This window comes from Marmota marmota, unplaced genomic scaffold (assembly GCF_001458135.2).
Source record: "Marmota marmota marmota unplaced genomic scaffold, marMar, whole genome shotgun sequence".
In the NCBI taxonomy this organism is placed as follows: domain Eukaryota; kingdom Metazoa; phylum Chordata; class Mammalia; order Rodentia; family Sciuridae; genus Marmota; species Marmota marmota.
The window spans coordinates 17573926-17586957 of NW_026000048.1; the positions used below are offsets into that span (position 1 = coordinate 17573926).

The window sequence follows — 13032 nt, forward strand, 5'->3', positions numbered from 1 at the left end:
ATAATAATAATAATAATGATACATTGTTTTAGATGTAACTTATTTTACTCCATCTTTTTAGACAATTAAAAACTTTTTTGTTTGCTCAATAGCATCAGAATGTATATTCACTTATATTTGAAAAGTTTATATTGTCGTATAGAAAACAAGATTTATATCTTAAAAAGGTTCGTATTCTCTTATAAATAATAACATTTAAGTAAGTTTAATAAAAGACTTTCCAGGAGCTGGGGGTGTAGCTCAGTGATAGAGCCCTTGTCTAGAATGTGCAAGGCCCTGTGTTTGATTCCCAGCACAACAAAAAAACATTTTAAAAAAGAAAGAAAGAAAGAAAAAAGTTCCTGTGCCCCTGGAGTTCATGATGATAATAAAAGGTTTTCTTGATAATGATTGAACCTGGGCTTCAAGATTGTGACTCTATACAGGTTACACTCCTCACTTCTGTTCTAGTTTCTTCTCACCAAGAATCATTTAACCTTCACCAGAGCAATGAAAAGATTGGACATAGCCCAGCCTGATCTCATTCTCTCAAGGCCTGCCTGCTTGTGAAATTTCAGTCCCACAGGTGTCTGTCTGTCTGTGGTTTCCAGGGAGGCTCCCTTCCCCACCCCCCAGTCTTCTCATCTCCCAGTGCTTTGCTTTCACCTCACTGACAGTCTGTGGAGGTTTTGCTTCTATCTAGTTTATTAACTCACCTACCAAGGAGTCTCAAATCACCATTTTATAAAAGTAGAAAGCCTGCTGGAAGGTCATTGCGAATCCTTAGATCACACACATGTATCTGGCTGTACCTGGGGAGTAAAGGCATCTGTGCTACTTTCAGAATCTCATAGGAGCCAGTTTAGTGGCCAAGTCTAACCCATGACTGTATATGGAAGGGGATGCTGGGGGATGTTGCTCCAGCCTGGAAAAGGAGCTTCAGAAGAGCCTGATTGAGTATAGACAACCCCACCCAACAGGGGTGGGGTGATGATTTAATGAATTAATACACATAGAGGATCCAGAGCAGTGCCTAACGTGGATCACACTGCAGGAATGAAGGAAGCATGCAAAGAACATGGCTGTTTTGAAGCAGAAGGAGATTCAAGGAGGGAACAAGACAAGATTCAAAGACCATGAAGTGATATGAAAATAAAGCTAGGGCAAAGGGGAACATGGTGAGATAAGGAAGAAATTCAAAGACAAAATTTGATGGAATACAATTCTTTATTGGAGGTTTAAAAAAAAAGAACAGATTAGATGCTGCAGAAAAACATGAAATGGATCTTGCTAGCATTTTCGACAGGAATCTAAAGTCCTTGGAGTAAAAGGAATATTTATTGGTATATATATAGTTGTGCCTTGATATTCTCAAGTGATTGGTCTCAGGACCCCTGTGGACACTAAAAATCTGGGCATGTTCAAGTCTTTAATAAAACATGGCACAGTACTTGCGTGTAATCCGTGCACATCTTCCTCTATATTTAAAATCAACTATAGATTACCTTGTTATTCCTAAAACAATATAAAAGCTATGTAAACAGTCATTATACTGTATTGTTTAGGGCATAATGATGCAAAGACAGTCTGTGCATGTTCGGTACAGATATAACTTTCTTTTTTGAATTTCTTCAATGCATGGTTGGTTGAGTCCTGGATGTGGAAGCCAGGGATATTGAGGGCAGACTATAATTAGGAAATGAACACTAGCTCCAGGCACAACTGGTTCCAGAGCTGTCACAGTGCCACCCAAAGCCCTCCTCTGTCCCATATCTCACTCTACTTGCGTGGGGTGATGTTCCTTTCACACAGTTTCTGTGAGGATTCAAGATGACAGCTGTAACTTCAAAGCTTAAATCATCCTCATAGCAGCTGATCCCAGAGAAAAGTGTGAGCCAACCTCAGCCTCAGATCCACTGGATGACTCTGCCCCTGCTTGGAATATAAGTGTGCCTTTTAAAACCATGGTTTCTAAGTGGATCCAGAACCTGATTGGATGGTCCAGGGCATGTGGCCAACCCTGTCTATAGAGAGGCAGATTGAGGGTCCCTCCTGATCACCTGGAGTCAGGGGGACAGTTTCCAAATAAAAATTCCTAGGAGAAAAAAATGAATACATGTCTACTAAAAAAGGAATAGTTTAGGAAAATGACTCAGATATGTGGAAAAAGACAAATTCAGTTAAAGTAGAAGGCAAAAGGAAGTAATCAGGTATCTAAAATAGTAATTCTGAGTGTCCCTATGGAAGAGACCAGAATCATCATTTGCAGATGAAATTATATGTCTTTCTACTGTGAAAAAGATAAAGCTGATCATCTTGGATATAAGATAAATATATAAAAATGATCTTCAATGATAATTACTATTTTGCCTTGTGACAGACATATAGAGGAGAATGATGAGATGTCACTGAGATATATAATAAAAGAATTAGGGAAATGGAAAAAATATGGCATCTTCCCCTAGGGGAGTCTTAAGTATTGTTGAGATATTATTTTTCCTGAAGTCGTTTTGTAAGATCAGTGAAATACCCATTAAAATTCCAGTTGTTTCCTTTGTGGGATGTACTCAAATGCTTCTAATGTTCATTACTAAGAATACACTAGATAAAGATTAAGAATACACTTGACATAGAAGAGTAAGAAGGGAATTCAATTGAACAGATTTTATGGACATTTTGAAAAAAATCCATAGAAGTAAGTAAGTTCTTCCTAGGCATATTGAAGAGTCTAAAAGTGGAGACCATTTTAAAAATTTTTCTTTTTAGTTGAAGATGGACACAATACCTTTATTTAATTAATTTATTTTTTTTAATGTGGTGCTGGGGATTGAACCCAGTGCCTCACACGTGGTAGGCAAGTGCTCTACCACTGAGCTACAGCCCCAGTCTTAGAGACCATTTTTAATATCATTGGTTTCTCTTCCTCCTCACCTCCTCCATCTTCCGCCTGCTATCTTCTTTTTTTCCTTCTTTCTTCTTTTTTGCTTCTCTTCCTTCTTCGTTCTCTTCTGTGCTTTGAGAACATAGCCGGAATAAAACATTGAAGGAGATAACATAAAATCAATCATTGACTGTCAAGCTTATACCCATTAGCCCATTCTGGGTTGATGATTTTCAAGAATCTCTTCCTTTCTCTCTTCTTCCTAGAAACAATATTATTTAGATCACTATGTTGTCTTGAGAAGAATAAAAAATGGTGGCCAATCCACTGTTTCAATATGGTTAGCATTTAGATTTCAAATTGATTCAGGAAATACAGACATACCCACATGCATGTGAGCTTGCCTATACACACACTTGGACCTCCAAGCTCTTCTGCTACTTGACCATTGGACTCTTCCTGAGTTCTGATGCAATGCCAGAATGGAACAAATCCATACTGCAGACACATGAGGAATGTCGGATGAGTTCCCTCAAAGCTAAGGGTGATCTAGGTACAGGAAGATGAGTAACCTCCTCAGGAAACCGTGTTGCCATACCATGCATGTTCAGACATCCTTGCAAGAGTGAAACCAGGAGCTTGCTACTCTTGCGGGTCCACAGACGTAAGCCCCCTTTCCTGTGGAATATCCCTGAGCAGTAGCGTTCCAGAAGATCTGACTTGTGATCAGGCTCCTGCGCTTTTCTCCTGTGTGGCTCTGTGGTGTCCTCTTGTTTGAATGTACAGCTCATGTCAATCTTAATATTTGTTTTGAGTCACATATGCTGGCCTCTAATTTGCAATTTACATGGATGATGGGGCCCTATTCAAAGTCCTGCTCCTGCCGCCTTTGTGCTGTTCACCTCTCTTCAGCAGTCATTAGGCTGAACAGCATATAATTAGGTAACCCATGTAAAGCTGGGATTGCCGAAAGGTTGCAGTTCTTTTCAAAAAGTAAAGGTTTCCATTTTTACCCTCATTCTTTTCTAAACAAAAAGACATTCCCCCTCCCCTGGTGGTTTTCAAATGAATGTAGTAACTTAGAAACAGTCCTGGAGGTGGGTAATAATTTTGGTTTGTTTTCACCTGAGAGCTGGTTTTTGTTTACACAGCTTGTGTTTTAACTCCCTGTAGGCTGAGGTTGAGTTGCTATCATTTGTGGATGAGTGTGTTGCTTTGTGAAACCAATGTAATTGGTCTATTTAAAAAAAAAAATCCCTGAAGATTGAAAATTCACCAGACAATATAACTCAGTCACTAGCTTATATTTGTGTTTCTTTTACTACCTGTATGTATAAAACCTACCTGAAATTACTTGCTAACATAAAGCTTATGAAGTATTAATTCTGAGGGACTTAATACTAATTGTGCTTAAACACTATGTACTTTTCAGATTCACAGTTGTAAATGCAATTTAAAAAATGATCTTGGTAGTGAGGCAAAAATAAGCTTTCAAAGGGCAAATAGAAGAAGTGTACCTTAATATTTCATTGAAATAAAATAATGCAAAGGGAATCTGTTGAAGTATTAATGCATTATCATGTCTCACAGCTGATAATTGTTTTTGGAAGAAATAAAAAAAAGTAGGAGTGTTTTAGATCTTCAAGGTTGAAGAGAAAATAACAAGATACATTAATATTATCTAGAACACTGGTTCATAGTGATCAACTAGGGAATTCATTAAAATCAGATTCTTGGGCTCCATTTACCAAAATTTTATTCCAGAGGATTGTGGATAGACCTTAGGAATCTAAATATTTTATAAGTAGCTCAGATGGTGCTATTGCAGAAAGTTTACAAGCAATGTTAAAAATCCTTGTGCAAAAGGTAATTATAAAGTAGCCAATGGTTTATTTCAGTTTTCTACCTTTTTGTGCTCTGAAAAAGTAAAGATGGGTTTCTGCATGCTTTGCATTTTTACTTTAATGGAAAGTATTATAATAGATAAATCAACCACCTCTGGTAATATGCCATATAGACCCACAGCTGACAATTGCTTTGGCTCATGACAAATCAAGAATTTGGAAAGTGGGAGACAAGTGAGATGTTGACCATCAGACATGATAGCAATGTTATTCTGGTCTCTCCTCTATTCGTTAGTCAAGTTAACATAAAGGTACATGATCTAAAGTATTTAACATTTGGCAAAATTCATACATTTTTATCTTTAAATCTCTACTTTCTGTACTTTGGCTTGATTATGTCTAACATGCATAACATTCAGAGGGAGAATATTTCTTAATGTAATAATTCTTATTTTGAATGGATCAAGCTATCATAATGATATATGTATGGATGGTAAAACTATTGGTAGCCATGTCTAGGTCTCCTTGGAATGATCATTTGAAGAGTTCAGTTAGAAAAAGGAGAGAAGAGTGTAGTTGAGAGCCTCAACACCTTCCTTCCCCAAAGGAAGTGATTTTTAGTCTTCATTTGCTGGGACTTATGCTACATCCCCTGAGGTTGAGAATGTGTGGTAGGCAAGTTGAAGTGATTGCTAAGTACATTCTGTATATGAACAGAAGCATCCACACTTACACACCAAGCATGCTAATAGGTATCTGTGAAAAATCCTTTGAGACTGGTTTGTGCCCTGTTCTTAGCCTTCTATTTCTTAGGTAATATAAATCCATTTCAAATATATATTTTTTTCATTTCAAATATGTTAATGTTAGTGAGCTATAGGTATACTGTGAAGAGTTAATCTGTCTATGAAAATGAATGTTGTGCACCAAAACATGAAAAAAGCAACTCAAGGCCAATAAGTTCTCTTAGCAATTATGACAAGGACAAATAATGTTACAGACATGAAGGTTAGTAGCTAAATGAAATTACTAAGTTGTTTTTTTCCCCCTTGTTTCTTTTCAATCAAAACTGTCTCTTTGATCAGATTTCTTATAGGAAAGATGTGCAGGACACCCACACGTATACTGCGGAGCTGGACAGACCGGATATCAAGAAGGCAACTCAGATCTCCAAGATCATAAGCAATGTAATTCATCTTTTTAAATCTTGTACAGAAATGCTTTTTAAAAAATTTTTTGCAAGATACAAAGTACAGCTTTGGTATTTAGATGGTTAATTTAATTAGTGTAATTAATCAATCTGGATTAGTGACATCTCAATGTTTTTCCCTGAATTATCCATTTGATTATGTAATTATTTGGGTATATGCAGAAGCTGCCCAAATTGGACTTGACTAGGACTGTCTTGCTTTTAGAGGTATAAGTACTATGTGGGGATAAGATCATATCCAAATGTCTCACCCTAAAAGTTAGGGTTGTCACTTTTCTGGTCCAGTATAGTCTCTTACCTCACCCTGTTCCAAAGAACTTCTCTTGGCCTCATCCCATCTCAATGCTGTTAATTGTGCAGATTCTCTTCCATCAACGTGGTTGCATGTTTCCCCCTGCTGAGGCTGTTTCTTATGTCTCTAAAATACTCTCCTTGGTTAATACCATTTGACTTCAACATACCAAAAATTCTGGTTGAAATGATGATTGAACTCAAACTGAATATTGGAATACCCTAAGTGTACCTTAACAATCAGTAATTACTAAAGTCAACTGCATGTGGATCAAACATGTCAGATCAGTTTCCAAAGAAAAACAAAACCATAAATATGAAGAATGCAGGATCTCTATCCAGAAAATTCTCCTTATGTATTTTTTTTCAGTATTTGTATAAGTGATGATAGCTGGATGCTTAGTCTCAAAGTTAATAATTATTTTTACTGCTAAAAGTTAATAATATATAACTATACTGTGTAATGAATTCTGGCTTTAGCAGTCTATATGTTAGTATTTGATGTGTTCTAAGGAATACGTTTTTAATGGGCTGAGGGTCTATTATATTTTATTTTGATTAATGTTAATGTAATTCATCATTATAAAGTAGAATTATTCAATATGTTCTTGTTAATTTTAGGCAGAATACAAGAAAGGGCAAGGAGTAATGAATAAAGAGCCTGCTGTCATTGGAAGACCAGATTTTGAACATGCTGTGGAAGCGGCCAAACTTTCTAGTCAAGTAAGACTCTGGAGTCATGATCCTACAATGACTTTATTCAGATATTTTGTTCCTAGGAGCACAGGAAAATATTTCATTTTTGATCATATCTGTAATTGCAAGAATAAATGGGGATCATATTTCTGAAACTTTTCAGATAGTATTGCAATAATCACAGATTTCAATAAAGAAAAAAATTAAATCTAATTTTAAGCATAAAATAAGTTTTCCATCCCACCCTCCAGCTCAAATCTAAAACTTTTGGTTTGGCCATGTTGTCACATTTCCCAGAATTCCCAGAAATCAGCAACAGTTGTGCCAAGTAATAGTATTTCTGTCTGCACACACAAACACACACACACAATCACACACACACCCAAGTTTTTAACTTAGCAATAAAAATGCTAATTTCCCCAATTTTCAAATGCTTTAATCACAAATTAATAGAGGGGCAATGAAAACAGAGAAAACTTTGGAATGTTATTGAAAAACATAAAATAAGATCTACAAATGTATAGATTTTTTGTATATGTATAGATATGTTTTTGGTTGACAATCTTAATAGATAAAAATTTTGATTCTTCCAGAATTATCATATAAATGTCATTCACTTTCACTTAGAATCCATAGGCTCTTTTTCATTTTAATATGGATAAAATGATATTAATGTTTTCATGGAAAGGAATTACCTGAGGAAAGCCTTTAAAGGTATGAAGACAAAGATCAGTGAAGGGGAACTTAAATTATGAGTTACCATAAGATAATAGGAGATCATTGAAATGAAATCAGTATGGATTGGTGGACTGACAGGTAAAATAATCGGTAGGATTAGACAGGTAAAATAATCGGTAGGATAGAATCCTGAGATAGATTCCAGTATGTATAAGAATTTAATATATGACAAAAGTGTTGGCTCAAGTCAGTGGGAAAAAATTGGTTAATAAATGGTGCCACCCTAAGTAACTGTCATGGTGAGAACAAAATTGGACCCGAATCTTAGACCACATACAAAGCTGAATGCCAGGTGGATCATTTTATTAACAATAAAATAAACATTATTAATGATTTTTTTGTTTACAATAAAATAATTTAAAAATCTTAAAAGAAATTTCAGGATATTCTATACACCAGACAGGGCAATAGGATTGTGCTTTAACATGTCCAGAGATCCAGAAGCTATACAAAATAACACATTAACTGCATCAAAATTAAAACTTCTTTCAGTGGAAAAGGTGATGTTTTCAGAGTCAGTAATAATGTGATCAAACAGTAATTTTACAAATGTATAGTGTTCATAACTTTGAAAATATTTCTTTCTCAAGTTGCAAAAGTCTTAATTAAATTATGTTTCAGAATGCAGACATGTAAACAATAAAAGGCATAAAATCCAAGTGAGGAATGTAAGTCTTGAGCAAATGAACCTCTGTAGTGTGCTCTTGGCTTGTGAGTCTCAATACTTAATATAACAGTAATGTCATATTTTAAAACTCATTTAAAAAACTCCATGTAAGTCCCATTAGAATCCAAACAGCCTTTTCAAAATTAGAATCTAATTATTTGAATGAATTGGATTTATACAGAGAAAGGAAGGTCTGAGAATAGTTTTTTTTTAATATATAAAAAGGAAGAAAGAGCAGGGGTCTTCAAATATTTGGAAAAGTATTTATAATATATGTGATAAGAATATTGTTTATAATACGTAACTTCTTTGAAGAAGAAACAGAGACTAACATGCAGGTAGAAAAAGGAGAAATGGTGAATAGGCATTTTACAGCAAACATCAGTGCCCAATAAGCTTGTGAGAAGAAGCCGAGTTCAGCAGTAGAGAGAAAATGGCAACACAGTGAAAACAGAGTGTCATTTGTACCCATCCCCGTTTGGTCTCTTGCTGGTGTGGAGGAGGAGGACACCAGGTCAGACTGTGTGGGAGGCAGTATTGAGCTGGCTTTGACAGAGAGGAAGAGAAAGCTCCCCAGGAAAGCCCCAAATAAAGGTTGGCAATGAAGGCGACAGAGGACAGAAGTCTGATAGCAGAGGCTCTGAGCAAAGCCCTAGGAGTCATGAATATAATCAGGAATCTGGGGGGAGATTTGGTGAGAAATGTGTCAGTGTCGTGCTGATTTTGACTAACCCATTACTTAGCAGAGCAGGTATAATGTGTTCTTTCTTGCATGTATTAATTTTTCCAACTTTTTTTTTTTTTAATAATCAGAAAAGTTCCCATCTTAGCCATCGGCTGTGTGCTGTTCAGTGGTGTTAAACACCATCACCATCATCCACCTTGGGGACTTTTTTCATTCTGAAAAGTGAAACTCTGTGCCTATTAACATTAGTCCCCACCCCACCTTTCCCCAAATAACATGTTCTATGAAAGAAATGGTAAAAAAAGAGAAAGTGATTTCCAAGTATAACCTTAGGGAACATTTTAGAGTTAAATACCAAGATGACCAACTTATCACCTATTAATCTAGTATCTCAAATTGCTTCCACTTTCAGCTAACAAATAAGTAATCCCTGAACATTTTAACAAGGAAGGAGTGCAGACAGTATTGCTCAAGGTTAATGTGGCCACACTGTGCAGGCAAGTCTGGCCTTATGAGAGGTGGAAGGTCCAAGAGGCCAGTTGGCCTCGGCTGTGATAATCACACATGAAGTGATGGGTCCCTGAAAGGTCTCCATGGCTGTGTGGGTGAAAATCAGGCTTACCCCCGAGAGGCCAGGGTAAAAGATGCCTGAATGTAACTGAGCCGTGCGTCGGTTGTTTTATAATGTACAAGGTACTTTCACCTACAGATCAACTTTGTTTGTACTCAGGATGCTGCTCATGCTCAAGAGGCTGGGATGCGCTAGATGACACTCACTCAAAGGTCAAGAAGGGCTGTGACTCAATGCTCCTGAATCCCAGATAAAGCTTGGTGAGCAGACAGGAGATATTGGCTTTATTTTAGTTTCCTGCAGAGCTCCCTGACTTCTTGTAGCTCCACCCTCTCCTAGGGATGAAGATTTCCCTTCAATCATGCAGCAGGTTGTAGTTTAGTGGTTAAGAAATTGGGCTCTAGAACAGGATCACGTGGTCAAACTCTAGTTCTGTTGATAGCTTGTCACAAATTGCTTAATTTCTCTATCTTCAGTTTCCTCATCTGTAAAACAGGCGTGACAACAATGATATCTTCTTCTTAGGATTGTCTTGAGAGTGAGATGAATTACTTTAAGAATACTTAAAAACCATGCCTGGCTGGGTGCAGTGGCACATGCCTGTAATCCCAGCGGCTTGGGAGGCTGAGGCAGGAGGATTGCGAATTCAAAGCCAGCCTTAGCAATGGGGAGGTGCTAAGCAGCTCAGTGAGACCCTGTCTCTAAATAAAATACAAATAAGGCTGGGGATATGGCTCAGTGGTTGAGTGCCCTGAGTTCAATCCCCAGTACCACCCCCTAAACAAGACAAAACAAAACGAAAACAGTGTCTGGCCCATGGAAGATTACACAACTTCTTAGGAGTCTCTTTACTATAGATACACAGAGTGTTTTCTCTTCTAGTTTTTTAGATGAATTCATACACAGAATGGAGCAGAAATAGGAACCTGACTCTCAGATTCCAGTCTTAAATTCATCCTATCCCAATTCTGTTGGAGAATCCTTAGACAAAAAATTTGGTGTTCAGCAATCAAGTGATCTACTGCTCAAGCACAATGTAATTGGAAAATGACATTTTATCCATCATCTTTACTTTTTTTACGACATTCTTACTGATCATATGATGAATAAACTCTTGAGAAAAGAGGAAAGCTGAGCAAGACTCCTGGAATGAGCTCATAGGTTTCATTTGTCTTCTCAGGTGTTTCAAAAAGAAATAAAGGCCCAAAGTATCATTTCTTATTTTCGTGGACAACTTTGAAGATCATGTGCTCTCTTGCTCCTAAGCTAATAATAACACCACACAAATACATAGAAGGGAAATGAGGCGGGAATTTGTTAAGCAGGGAAAAGTGTTTAAGGAGAGGCAAGGTGCAGGGAGAAAAGAGCATGTCAGCACTGGAAGACCTCGAGGAAAGAATGCAATGACAAGGAGGTGGCCCTGGAATGGAGGGAAAAGACAGCTCCATGAAAAGAGGAAGGTAGAGAGCAAGTGGGCAGAGGCTCACGTCTTACCTGGAAACTGAGCTCTGTGCAATTTTACTCAAGAAAAGTAATGGGAACACATGCCTGACCCTCCTTATGTTAACTTGTACAATAGATTTGCTCTCATAGTTGAAAATGTTTCCTTTTTAAATTGGAAGATACATAAAATTATGACCAGGCCATAGAAATAAAACCAACTAAAACAAACAAACAAAAAACCCCCAAAAACCTCAGTGCCAAGAAAAAGGTTGGTTTCTATGTATCTCAAATATAAATAACTATTGACATCATCAGCTTAAAAAATTCTAAGAGTATAATTTGTTAATGTATTCCTGGGTTATCTTATTACTTTAAATTTGACTACATGATGAATGAATTGTTTAGTTCATAACATCAAGGAAAATTTGTGTATTTAGAATTATTAGTATTTGCTCTAAAATCGCTTTTGTTAGAAAGATAAGAATGGGTTTTAAACCTAAAAATTCCATTATGGATTGCTTTAAAAATTTAGTAATAAATATCGTCCTTAAATGGCAAAGGGTATTGATTGGTTTGGAGAATCTCCCATTCTCCCTTCCTGGCAAACAAATCCTCTGCCAACCTCCTTACACCCAAGTATCAGCTTAAATGTCACATTCCTGATTTGCAGATATAATTGGTATCCTTCTCCTCCCCTTTATTCTGTTTCCTTGTAGTTCTTGCCACAATCAGTAGTAGGCATCGATGTGCATGCATGCATGTTTTAAATATCTACTTTTTTAGAACCACATGGCAGGGCTTCTGTGTCTTTGATCTGCCATTAGAGAATAGCACAGATTGATTGTCAATAAATATGTAGAGACTGATCGGACACATTTTCTCTGGATTTTTTCACATTTGATGCAGAGTCAGTAAGATTGTTATTTTGTAAAGAAGGTAAGGGCAGAGTTAGCAATTTGTATAAAATTTAGACTTTAAGAATATGATTGATTTTAATAATGGTTCTACATAAAAATCGATTGTTTTTCATTCACCACTTATTATTTCATCCCAAATCAGAGGAAGTTGATGCCAATAGCTATATGATGGTGTGTTATTTGCTTAGTTTTCATTTTTAATGATCATTAGAATGAATTTATTAAATTATCTGTTTCTTTCCTAACATCTGTGTATGTGACTACGATGAAAAGTTCTCATTTGTGGTCTAAATTTCCCTGCCTTGCTGGCTATTGGTGAGACTGAGTTACAGATGATGTCAAGGGGAAGCCCTCAGCCCTCGTGACAGTTTAACCAGTGGGTCTAGGTGTTTGGCTTTGCACTGTCAGGACACTGCTCTGTCCAGAGGCAGTTTAAATTACATCATTGTTGTCTAGGAGTTTCTGTGTTTTCTCCAAGTATGGGCCTATGAAAAATCTGTTAAAATTCTTTAGGAAACTTTTAGAAGTTTGATCCTTTATTCCTATCCTGTATTTTTAAACAAGTGATATCAGGACCATTATGTATGATATTCAGAATATAAATAATATGGATCATATGCAGTAAACTTCATTTCAAATAATACACCTAGGCTTAAGGAGTATTTTTGCATCTTCAAACAACACTTATTTCTCCCTTTCTCAAGTGGTCTTATAATCCAAGGGGATACTGTTTGTTCCCGTTAGGAACCAGATACAGTTAAGACAGAGCATTGCTGAGATCTCTTAGGAGATGTGAGTGTGACTTAAGCAGTGGACACTCAGGTGTATGAACTGTAAGATGGAAAATAGGGTAATTTTTTGATTAATCGATTTTACTAATTGAGCGAGTCTGTGTAGTTCCCTAGTGAACCGGTCAAAAGTGGGGAGATGCCACCTACTCAAACCATGGGTCATTTTCTTGGTTCATGTACGTGTGAACCTTACACAGTGAGGCAAACAAGAGTTGTGTGTCAATGTCTGGTTCGTGTTTTCACATGATGCAGAAATTTTTATTTTATGGCTAATTAATTAATGAGGGAAACTTTCATATTTTTGTTCCTTGGGCGTGTT

The 13032-nt window shown here is 36.7% G+C and overlaps 1 protein-coding gene across 11 annotated transcripts in view; it reads left to right on the plus strand.

The window, feature by feature from the left end:
* Nebl (nebulette) overlaps positions 1–13032 on the plus strand; it is a 337929-nt gene that overhangs the window by 256803 nt on the left and 68094 nt on the right. For 9 of the 11 annotated variants that reach the window (XM_015495260.2, XM_048812735.1, XM_048812739.1 and 6 more), the window contains 2 exons: positions 5790–5891; positions 6827–6928. The exons of the other annotated variants lie outside the window; for them this stretch is intronic. In XM_015495260.2, coding sequence (XP_015350746.1) covers positions 5790–5891; positions 6827–6928 — 204 coding nt within the window. The remainder of the gene's footprint in view (positions 1–5789; positions 5892–6826; positions 6929–13032) is intronic. 11 annotated transcript variants of the gene reach the window in all.